This window comes from Myiozetetes cayanensis, unplaced genomic scaffold, assembly GCF_022539395.1.
Source record: "Myiozetetes cayanensis isolate MyiCay16 unplaced genomic scaffold, myiCay2020 scf19, whole genome shotgun sequence".
In the NCBI taxonomy this organism is placed as follows: Eukaryota; Metazoa; Chordata; class Aves; order Passeriformes; family Tyrannidae; genus Myiozetetes; species Myiozetetes cayanensis.
The window spans coordinates 12,552,745-12,565,034 of record NW_026087400.1 but is presented as its reverse complement, the minus strand read 5'-3'; the positions used below and the strand labels follow the sequence as shown (position 1 = coordinate 12,565,034).

The 12,290-nt window shown below is 50.0% G+C and overlaps 1 protein-coding gene across 2 annotated transcripts in view; it reads right to left on the bottom strand.

Annotated features, from left to right (window-relative positions):
• CBFA2T2 (CBFA2/RUNX1 partner transcriptional co-repressor 2) overlaps nucleotides 1-10,543 on the bottom strand; it is a 59,995-nt gene extending 49,452 nt beyond the window's left edge. For both annotated transcript variants that reach the window (XM_050313470.1, XM_050313471.1), the window contains exon 1: nucleotides 10,456-10,543. In XM_050313470.1, the coding sequence (XP_050169427.1) occupies nucleotides 10,456-10,483 (28 nt within the window). In that variant the 5' untranslated portion in view covers nucleotides 10,484-10,543. The remainder of the gene's footprint in view (nucleotides 1-10,455) is intronic.
• Between the last annotated feature and the right edge of the window lie 1,747 nt (nucleotides 10,544-12,290).

The following is a 12,290-nucleotide window of genomic DNA, read 5'->3' as shown; positions in this document are numbered from 1 at the left end:
CTGGTGAGCTTCAAGATGAACCTTCCAGCCTCTGCCAAACTGAGAATCTGTGTCAGGTTTTGTATTAAAAAAAAAAAAAAATTAGATTTGAAAACAATTCCTCATTACAACTTAGGTGTAGAAATCCACTCTATGTCCATCGTACAGAAATCCTCAGATGCTTTTTCTGACCTCATAAGACCTTGCTCCAGCACCAGAGAAGAACCCAATGAATTGACATTTCAACACTTTCTTTTACCCTCAAGTACAAACACACAACTGCTGAGAAAGAACAGCGATGCTCTGACCTGACACAGCCAGTCGTGTCGAGGGATAATTCCTGCACTGTATCAGTGACTGGAATTACCAGGGCTTTGCCAACAGCTTAATGAGATGGAAACTCACACTCCCACTGCCAGAATTTGTTTGTTGGGCTATAAACTATTTGGATGCCCCGAATATTTTGCTTCTGTGTTATAAAACAGGTGTGAAGAGGTGCATCTCCACTCAGGGAGTTGCTGCTGGGAGCGGCACAGCCGTTTGGACGGGCTCATCCGTGACAGATTGAGATTCCTGGTGTGCTGCACGTGCACAGGGAGATCTGTCCACTGGCTCCTCCTCACCTTGGCTTCCACCAGAACAGGCTTTGGAAACTGAGGCAATTCTTACTGACACATACACAAGAAAAAAGCAGGGATCCTGTGCCAGCCAAACCGTCCTGTTTGGTACCTGTGAAACCAAAGGCAACAATTCCTGCATCCACAAGATCCTAGTCTTTGATGCTCAGCTGTCCTTACACCACCAGGACAGTCCTCAGCACACTGATGAAGGATCAAGGAGATGTGGTGAACAATGTTCAGGAGTAGTGATGAAGTCTAAAAATGTTTTTGTGTGTGTGTGTTTTTTAGTTGTTTGTTTTGTTTTTGTTGGTTTTGTTTTGTTTTGGTTGTTTGTTTGTTTTGGTTTTGTGAGCGTATTTTACCATAAAAAAATAACAAATTTCATTTCATTAACTTTATATCCAACTTAGCTTTCTTAATTAGAGGCACAGGGCTCGAGGGAAACTGCTGTAATTATTAAATGGGAAATAAAACCTGATGAACACAGTAGCTGCAGGGACTGAAGACTTTACATTTAAATTAAACTCTTAGCAGTTTAAAACCTAAGATCTAAAAGTCACCTGCTCAACAGTTTGTGGGCTCTGATAGTTATTTACCCATTCACATGCACAAAGAGGTTTTATTTTCCCTCACTACACAGGGGGGGAAAAAAGGTTTGTTCAATGAGACAAACATATTCAAGAAGAAAATGGTCAGACAAGTGCCTGGGAACATTTCTGGAGTACTGTGGTGCAAAACCAGTGCAAGGCCAAGATTCTTCCTAAGAAGATTCCATAAAATTAACTTCTTGGTGCAGACAAAGAGACAAGACCAAGATTTCACAGAAAAAATCTTCCTCTGGGGGGGGAAAAAGCAGTGTATTCTGGAATGTGGAAACTCAGGTGGACCAAGGGCAGTAAACTGGAGTCAGGTGTTTGCAGCAGAGGGGTAAACAAACAGCAGTAAATGGATGCAAGTGATCCACCCAAAATTCCATTTTGTGGGATGCAGCCCCTGATACCCCACAGTCAGCTTTAGAAGCTTGGAACAGGCACTGCCTGTTTCTCTAAATTCTTGCTTCCCTTTTCTGTGTACAACTGCATAGGTGAGAGGTGGCTTGGCTTCCACGAGATGGATGCACAGATGAGAGCAGAAAATAGACCGAGGATCTGTTCCTGCCTCTGTGCTTCTCTATCCCACAGCCCTGAACCATTCCAGCTCTGTGAAGGTCCTGGGGATGCCCTCCCAGATCTGCTAAACTAGTTTGCTTCAGGGTTGCCACAAATTTGCCCAATATTTTTCTGGAACCATCCTCAAGATGGCTGCCTTTTTCTCTCCATTTCTAAGCAGATCTGGCAAAAAAAAAAAAAAAACCAGCCATCACAGAATGACAGAATTATCAAGGTAGAAAGAGGCCTTCAAGACCCCCTAGTCGACCTGTCAACTCAGCATCACCGTAATCACCCCTAAACCACATCCCCAACTGCCCCGTCCAGGTGCCTGTTGAACACTTGCAGAGACAGTGACTCCACCACCTCCCTGGGCAACTTCTTCCAGTGCCTGACCACTCTTTCAGTGAAACATCTTTTGTAATATCTAATCTGAACCTCCTTTGGCACAACTTGAGGCTGCTTCCTCTTGTCCTTTCACAGCCTCCTTTCAGGGGGTTTGTGGAGAGCAAAAGTCTAATTGGTTCAGGGCAGTGGAGGCCTCCACAACGAGGACAAATTTAATCTATGAATAGGGAAGAGAAGGGATTAGGGGGGAAAAGGAAGGTAGAAACCTGGATGCATCTGCTTGTACACACACACAACCCTGGCACTAGCACGGACACACACTCAGAGATGTACCCAGGTGCAAACAGGAGGAAGGTGTTCAGCTGACACAAGTGATCTCAAGCTAAGCTCAAAGGCTTTCAGCACTTCCTGAGCTGTGATGGTTTAGGAGTGGGAATGCCTCCCTGAAAGAACGCTCCCGAAGATGGAAGCTGACACAGTTTCACGGCCCAACGTAAAGTACAGCGCGTATCGTTACTCACCGCGGAAGGTGATCCATCAGCATCTGTAGTGCGAAGAGGGAAGCAAACAGCAGAAGGAAAGCAAAGTGCTAGAAAGAATTTCTGGCTCGAATTTGCTGCCTTAAATCTCCGTGTGAACACGGGCTGTGTGCTGCAGAACGCCACGCACACACCGTGAAAGCAAAATGGGTACACGGCTTCCATCCAACTCGGGTTTAATGGCAGGGAAGGCAGATCCGCTCTTTGAGAAAAATCCCAATTGTTGATTTCTATTTTGTCTGGCGATGGAGCACAGTATTCCTCCTTCCTTCCTGCCAAAAGCAGTGGAAGTATGATGTACTTTAAAGTAATTACAGTAGCTCATCCCAGAAGTGGCTGCATTTCAAACGAGGTAGGAGATACACAAGTGGGGAACCGGCTGCTCCCTGATGAATGTTGAACCTGCCTTCAGACCTGGGGATTAAAAGGTGCTCTCCAAAACAAACCACCACGTTTGCTTCCAAATTACCTGTCCAATTTGTCTCCCTTTGGTCTGTCTAACCCTGCTGCACCTCCATGCTCTGGCTGGCAAATCCGGGGCAGCATGGCCCAACGTGGCATCCGTGGGCAGGAGCTGCCTTTCTACAGAGAGACTTGGCTTAATCCAGTTTGGGTTTTCTTTTCAGTTGGTGCCTCTCTGGCTCCTCAGTAAGACTGGCAAACGTTTGGCTGTGCCAGCCCTGTACCCCTCTAAACACTGCAGTACGCCTGGAAATGCTCAGTATTCTCATTATTGGGAGAACAGCCATAATTATCCAAATAAAACTATTACTATACTGAGCCGTGTATCATAAATAGAACTTAATGGATTTTATTACATCCCAGGAAGCAAGAGCTACAGAAGGAAAAGTATTGCTAAATGTGCCTTGCTACTACCTATCAATTTCCCCTCAACACTCAGCACTTAAGAAATACCCAAAGAAACACACTGCTCCCACTGCATAACTATTGCAAATTCCCCTCTGAGCTCTTCCCCTTTAGCCAGCTCACCGGGTACGTTTCAGCAGCTGAAAATTAAAGGGTCACAATATTGAGCCTTCAGGTATCAAGTTCACAATGGAAATAGCAGCTGACACAGAAAGGGCTCCGCTGAGCCCGACGGTGATAATTCTGTTGCCTCGGAGCTGGAAGCAGCTCCCTTACACAAAGTTAGTTATTTAACTCAGCGAGAAATGAAAGAAAATGCCACAGTCATGAAGATTTATTCCTTACGCAGCCCCTTGCAAATCACACTCTAAACTGGAGACAGGCTAACAGTCTTTAACTCTGGCTGCAGCATCCTCTTAAATCCAAACAGCTCCCTGTCAAGTGCTGGTGAACGCAGTGATGTTTGTCCTTCAGGCCCATGAAAGCTCTTCTAGTGGAGCCCAACTTCCAGAAAACTTCACAGGTGCCAAACACAACTGGATGCATCCAGTCCAACAGCGAGGGATGACAAACCTGGGATGTCCAACAGCCACCGGCCCGAGCGGCCCCGTGGAGAAGGGCAGGAACGAGGAGGGCTTGTGTGGGGCCCTGGGAAGCCAGCCAGATACACCTGCTTCCCATTGACCCCTCCTCACATCACCCAGGAAGAACCATCTTGCCACTCCTGGGGACTTTCCACCCGGCCCTGCTGCGAGGTGACAGCCCAGGCCTGCTGCAATCTCCCAAACAGATGCGTCTGCTCTCCTGAGAGCCTCCCACGTCTTATCTGGCTGGCTGTTCCCAAACGTCGATCGCCAAGTCCGGCTAAAACCACTTTAAGCTCTTTCAGGCAACAATTCCTGAAAGCGTGCTGGCAGGGGAGCGGGGAAGGCGGAGCGGCAGCCCCACAGAGGGGTGCCCCTCGCTGTCCTGCCAGGATGGGCATGGAAAGCACCTCCTGCACCCCGCTCTGGAGATGCTGTAAACAGGACCTGGCACGGGAATGGATGTACAGTTTACAGAGATGCCTTGCTTCAAGCAAATTTGCCTCTCAACACATGGCCAAACTCTCACGCAATAAATTAACTATTTGGCAGCCACCGAACTAGTGCTGGAGCCAAACCAATTAGGGTTTAATGTGATCCCAATTTCCTATTTCTGAGACGGGGGTCGGGGAGGAGGAGGGGGAGAGGAGAACGGGGGAAGAGGAGGGAGGGAGAGCGAAGTAAATCCCCTCCTGGTTTATAAATCCTTGCCAATCATCCCAGATAAACCTGTCACCCGGAGCTCTAAATCTGGACTTGCACTCGCGTGCTCCGAGGGACGCGATGGGAAAAGGCGCGTCGGACGCAGCCAGGCTGACTCCCCACATGTGTTTTCCATACTTGGGAAATTCAGTCACTTAAAAAATATTTACCAAGCTTTGTCTGTAATTAGAAAAACATGACGACGGATAAGGCGAGTTATTGTTTCTAAACTAGAAATGTCAAGAGAGCCTCGTGATGTCAGAAGATGAACCCCATCACCGACCCACGGACGCGCTGCCAGGGCCTCATAAGTTCCGAAGGGGTTTTTTTTTTCCATCTCCCCTCAAAGTTCAGCGCCTTTCAGTCACAATCCATCAGTGGCTTCTTAGCCCCCACCAAAGCTAATCAGGGAGGAGGAGGATCCTGCAGAATTTCTGCTAAACGCGGTGTTTTAATGCAAACGAGCTTGCACAACAGGGGAGGAACAGAGGAGCCATTTGACTCCTTTGTGTTTTAACATCCTGACTCTGGTACCACCCCTGCACAAGCAATTACCTGCCCTCACCTAAGATAAGCAAATTAATCTCGCCTGCACCTGGAAATGCCGCAGGCTGAGATATCCCCGGCCTTTAAAGAGGTGTTAAATTAAGTTTCTGCTTAGCCAAGATCCAGGAAAACGCTTGCTCTCAGCCACAAAAATATTACAGCCCGCAACACTCCCCTGAGAAAAGGGAGCTGCCTGTGCTCCAAGCACACAGCCACGAGTTCTGCCTGCCCAGGAGCACGCGTGACCACACAGCTGTACCCCACACCAGCCCCTCTCCCACCCCTGAGCAAACACCTCCAGCCAGATCCGCAGAGGGCGCGCAGCTTAAAGAGGTACAAAGCAAATATTTGCCGGCTAACAAACAAGAGATAGCTGGGATGTAAGTGAGCTATCAGGCTCGTTTGTGTGCTCACCACTCCTGCTCAGGTGGCTGAAGAGGCTCTGCCGGCCAGGTGGGTGTCAGGCAGGGTCCCCGGACTGGCTCCTCGGCGCTGCCAGGCTGTTCTCTGCCACCAGCCCGGTCCCACCGGTGCCAGCGCTCAACCCAACCATCCCCCAGAAATCCTTAGCCACACCACCCCACTCTCGCACACAGCCTTCCTGTTTTCTCTCCTTTAGGATTTCATACCTCCTGCTAGAAAAGGCGGGATAAAACGCACACAAAAGCCAGGTGGGAGTGTCCCAGGTGATACATTCGGAGGAACTTCCTGCTACAGCAACCAGGTGCGCTAGTAGGAAGTGAGAGATCAACTCCCAAGAGATCCTGAGGATTAAAAAAATACAGATAACCGGGAAGAAGCTGGTGTTGATGTGAACAAACTGGTGTGTCTATCAAGTCCGCTCGGGGAAAAGCAATAGTAAGTTTGCAGGCATTCACTAAGTATTTGTGTTATTATTTTATTTCTAAAGAAATAAATATAAAATAAATATAAATAAATAAATAATAAAAATAAATAAATAAATTTATTTCTACAGAAATAAATAACCATACCTGTAATGAGATAATTCTCTAATATTTTTGAAATATTTTTCAACAAGCTCCAAAGTGTCACCTATGGACCTAAAGTCAAGCCAAAGAACATGCCATTTATCTTCTGAAAATACCCCTGCAACCCAAGGCTGAGGGCTATTAGCAACAACTACCTTAGATACTAACATAAATCTACATTGGAGAAAAACCCTGCCCGAACAGTCTGATCTGCAAAGCATGTCTTTGAGGAAAACATATGTACAGATTTTGACCTCAAAGTCCAATTGCCAGAAAAGTTACTACCTGTAGAAGTTAGTGCTGCTCTCTCTAGAAAAACATGAAATGCAGCAAAGGTTGTTTTAGCTGAGCTCCAAGGTCAGGGTTGATTAATGTGGAGTGCACAAATACAGACAAAATGATGTCCAGGACACCTCTGCAGCTGAATCAAACATGTGGGATGTGGCAAGGAGAGATGGGAAAGTGTCAGGGACACAGGAGATGTTTTATCTCCCAGGCACTGGCTGCACAAGTGCCCTCAGAAGGTGGTTTTCAGTCTGGAAGAGTTCCAGGCAAACTGCCTGTCTGGGTGGAAATGCTTCCTCTGGGACTTTCTGCATTAGACTGGGAGAGACAGATTCACTTCTCACCTTTGTGAATTTTACAGCCACCTCCTTCTTCTGAAGGGGAAGGGTTTACCTCTGATTTTTGCCAGCAAAAAGAAACCCAAGCAGTCCTCCCCCCCACTCCCCAGTGGCTCACAGCAGCCTCTCCAGGTAGCTGTGATGCCTTGGCAGCTCAGGCCAATGGAAAAGACTCAACTCACTATTCCACTCCAGTCCTGCCTTTAACAGAGTCAACTCCATGAGCTCTATGTGAAGTACAAGCTCTTTTCTATCCTAAGAGAAGCTGCAAATCAAAAAACTCTTTTTTTCTTTTCTGACTGCTTTAAAAAGTGAATTCATTTCACTCTCCCGAACACTGGCACAAGGGAAGAGTGACACCTTAAGCCTTTTATTTTACAGCATATGGAAATCAACACTAAGTCCCCAAATGATCCATTTTAATTTTTGCTCATTGGAAACATCCATGTAAGAAAAGCATATTCATGAGAGTCAGTATGTGCCTTAAACTAATATGGAACATCCCAAAGATTCAAAGCAGCCCCACATTTCTTCTTTCTTTCCTGACTGTTAGTTTCACACTGAGTGCTGATCCATTTCTCTGTAACACACCCCCAAAGAAATCAAAAACCTCCTGACATTGCCAGGATCTGTATTTATAATACAGCAGAAATCACTGGGCTGATAACCAAGGCAGTACAGATAATTTGTGCTTATAAAAGTTAGGAATCTACAGCTTGAGAGCAAAGATAAAACCCAGCAGTGTTCTTGGGCAGACACCAGGCCCAAGAACTAAGTGATGTCTTGTGCCAGCATTCAGCCTGTCCCAACAGCTGGCAGAGACACCTTCCACTAGCCCAGGTTGCTCCAAGCCCCATCCAACCCAGCCTTGGACACTTCCAGGGAGGGGACAGCCACAGCTTCTCTGGGCAACCTGTGCCAGGGCCTCCCCACCCTCACAGGGAAGTATTTGTTCTCAAAATCAGGTTGCAAAACTGAGCAGCCACATATACATGCATACGTTCCTGCCACAATCCCATAGAATATTCAAACCACTTGCCCAGTGTTGCAGAAAGTGTCACAGCTGAGAGAGGAACCGGTTTGACATACCCACCCTGAAGCTATGATGGAGGGACAAAATCCCTGTCTCCCTTTAGCTTCAATTATTTTTAGCAGGATTTCACAGGTCTGTCTTGTCCTCCCAGTGCTCAGTCTAAGCGAAACAGGAAATCTGACCAGTCTCTCTATACACTGTGAGCAGACACGCTGCGTGGGATTTGTTTCATCTATCTCCTTGCTGCCAAAGCCTAAGCCAGCTCCTGGGCTCCCCTTGCAGTCAATGACAAAGCCCAGGCACCTCCACCGTGTAAATTTGTCTCATCCAAAGAGATGTGTCCATGACTGGAGAGAGGAATCACCCTCAGAAGCGACTGTTTCTCCGATGTGACTTCAAAGAGAGATCAGGCACAGAGGGCTGACTTTGGACAGCAAGGTTAAAGCAGATGATCTCACACGAGCTCCTTCTGTGGGGCCTTCCCTTCAAGGCTGACAAAATGAAGAGCCCTCCCTGCCAGCCAGGTTAGGAGCCAGGTTCCAGGGCTCTCCAAATCCACATGGATGTGGCACAGCTTGCCCACCGCTGTGCCCTCCTCCTGCCACAGCCACCTGGGCTGTGTCAAGTCTTTGACAGACTAATACTGTAACTGCCTTAAGGGGTAACAACCTCACCCCAAGCATCTCCACACACCTTGCACTAAGCAGCACAGTAAAGTACAAAACCACCCTCTCCATCTTCTGTAACTTGGTAAGTCCTTCTCCATACTGAGAATGCAGCTTCCAGGGTGGTTTGCACATTAGCATCAGGATCTATCTTACGTTGCTTCCCCGTGAGCAATCACACTTCGTTTTGAAATTCCCTCATTTCCCGAGCTTTAGGATGTGCTTTTAACCGCTGTTCTTCCTTCCCTGACCTATGACTTATCCACAGAGTCATCTCGAGGCTGTGATCCAGCCTGTGCATAAATGGCCCATCCAGGCTGTCAGCCTGGACATCGGCTACCCACAGACACCACGGCTCTCCGGCACCTCGCTCCTCATCCTGGGATGGCTCACCCTCCATTCCAAGTTGTGGATAAACAAGCACAGATGAGGAAAACGCTCAGGAGGCTGATATGGTGAGAGGCACAGACTGACCATGCACTGTGCTCCTTGGCAGCAGCACCAACCTCGTGGCTTTCAGAGAGCACAGATCTGGAAACGAACCTCCTGCTTTGGGAAATTAGGGAAAATGGAGCTGGAGATATGCACCCTTCCTGCTCCTGGCAGGAGAGGATGCTGCAAGGGAGAGGATTCATGTACACAGGATTCACACACACACACAGAGGTCACTGCCCAGACGAGTGCCTTTGGTTTGTAGAAGCAAAAACACTCGTGTCTCAACCCTGCCGTGGATATTTGACTGTGGCAGGACCCACCGGGACATGGACATGCTTTAGTGCTGGGCTTGGAATGTGGGAAGTGCCAGGAAGAAAGCAAAACCACTTTGGTCACAACACCTGAGGTCTGGCACGGCCGAACCCCCCAGCCTGACCGTGTTCCCAGTCACCAAACCCCTGTTACAGTCACCAAACCCCTGTTTCCAGTCAACAAACCCCTGTTCCCCATCACCAAATCCCCGTTTCCAGTCACCAAACCCCTGTTCCTGGTCACCAAACCCCTGTTCCCGGATCACCAAACCCTGTTCCCAGCCACCAAACCCTTGCTCCCCAGTCACCAAACCCCTGTTCTCGGTCACCAAATCCCTCTTTCCAGATACCAAACCCCTATTCCTGGTCACCAAACCCCTATTCCTGGACACCAAGCCCCTGTTCCCCATCACCAAATCCCTGTTCCCGGGAACCAAACCCCTGTTCCTGGTCACCAAACCCCTGTTCCCCAGTCACCAAACCCCTGTTCCCCATCACCAAACCCCCGTTCCCCATCACCAAACCCCTTTTCCCCAGTCACCAAACCTCTATTCCCCAATCACCAAACCCCCGTTCCTGGTCACCAAATCCCTGTTCCTGATCTCCAAACCCCCATTCCCGGCCAACAAACCCCTGTTCCCCATCACCAAACCTGTGTTCCCCATCACCAAACCCCTGTTCCCATCACCAAACCCCTGTTCCCGGTCACCAAACCCCTGTTCCCGGCCATCAAACCCCTGTTCTCCCATCACCAAACCCCTGTTCCCCATCACCAAACCCCTGTTCCCGGTCACCAAACCCCATCCCGCCTGCGGATTGAACACCAACCCATGTGCTGGGCTGGGTTTGCAGGTGGGGGTCCCCGAGGCTGCCCCCGATAAACCCCGAGAGGCACGCAGAGCAGCACCCCCGGACCGAGCATCTCCTGGCAGATTTCGGTCCAGCCCCTCCCGCAGCCCCGCTCGGGGGCTCAGCCCCTCTCCCACCGCCCGGATCGGCCCAGCGGCGCCTCTCCCGACCCGGCCCCTCCCCGCCGGCCCCCCCCAGCCCCGCTGCTGGATCTTACACTGGCAGCTCCCCGGGATCCCCACCATGGCCCGGCTCTCGCCGCCTCCTCGCCCGGCCCGGCCCGGCCCGGCCCTTCCCCGTGACGAGAGCGGGGGCGCGGCTTGGCCGGCCCGCCCCGGGAGCCGGGCAGGAAGGGGATGGGGAAGGAGGGAGGTGGTTTGTGTGTCCGTGCGGGGATGGATTTTAGCCTAATTGCGGTGTGTAGCCACCGCAGTACCGCCTGGCCCCGTTCCTCCCTTCCGCTGAGGTCTCCCCAGCCCCCTGCCAAAGGTGTAACAATACCTGTGCCCGAAAGGTGTTAAAATACCTGTACGCACACCCCCAAAGGTTGTACAGTACCTGTACACCCCCTCCAAAGGTGTTACAATACCTGTACACCCTCCCCAAAGGTGTTACAATATCTGAGGAGGAAAATGTTTATCTGCAGCCCAGCCCCAGGGCCACAGGTATTGTAAGCAAAGTGGTTTTGCTCCCTCCTGGCACTTCCTAAATTCAAGTCCACCACTAAACCACATCCACAAAACGTCCCAGTGAGTCCTGCCACAGCCAAATATCCATGTCAGAGCTGAGACACTCCTACAAATTGAAGCTTTCAGTGCATTTATTCCTGGTAGATGCCTTAAAGCCCAGAAATGCCAGAGTTTGGGATCATGAGAGCTTCACTGAGAGGCTGAGAGTCCTACCTGGGGTTTTTCAAGGCTGCAGCCTCATAGAATTATGGAATATCCTGAGCTGGAAGGGACCACAAGGATCATCCAGTCCAACTCTTGGTCCTGAACGTGACACCCCAACAATGCCACCCTGACCCTGAGAGCATTGTCCAAACCCTCCTGGAGCTCTGGCAGCCTTGGGGCTGTGCCCACTGCCCTGGGGAGCCTGTTCAGTGCCCAACCAGCCTCTGGGGGAAGAACCTTTTCCTCATGTTGAAGTCTGACTGGCATCTGAAAGCCAAGCACAACCTTGCTCCCATCCTGGAGGGATTTGCCATGGGAAACTGCAGATAGACCAGCTCAGTCAGGGATGTCCCAAAACACTTGGAAGTAGCTGTGGGAGAAAGAAATGTCTGCAAGCTGGGTTATAGGCGGGGTTCCTCTTCCCAGCAATAAAATACATATGTGATCCTGGAAGCAGAGCCAGGACCCAGTTTCCCACCAGTTAGCAAGTCATGCTGGTACCAGTGTGGCTCTTGATGCTGTGCCATCTCTTGGCTCAGCCTTGGCAGAGCTCACTTCCAGTGAGGGAGAGCTCTTGGAACAGGGCAGGAAATCCAAACTGGCTGCCCTAAGGCACTATCCATCCCCTCAAGTCGGTGCCTCTATGATCAAGGCAGTGAGAGCTGTGAGCCCTACTTGGGGAAAAAAGGGCACATGGGTCAGGGCTGCTGTTTCCCAGTAGGACCACGCTCCCAGTAAACTGGGTTTGACCTGCCCCAGTTCTGGGCTGGTGGTAGCTGGGGAGCAGCCTGTGGAAAGCCCAGCACTGCAGCTTGGCAGTGATTCACTGTAGATTCCCAGGGAGCCACAGGCTCCATTTGAGTTTGCTGGCCAAGAACAGGCATCTCCTGGGCCCAGATGTCCCAGGATGGAGCAGATCCAAATTTGCACTAAACCTACAGGCCCATCTATCTAGTCCCATTGTCCCCATTTTAACTTTGTGTCTTTGCCTCCTCCCCTTGAGAGGCACCAGTGCTTCCCTGGGCCCTGTCTGCCAGAGACACATCCCCCAAGCCACTCTCACCTCCTGCAGCTTGGCTCTGGCCTGTGCTTACCACCACTTCATCCCAGTGTCATCTACAGCCCCGCTGTGACCAAATTCACACTGGTGGAGCAGAAA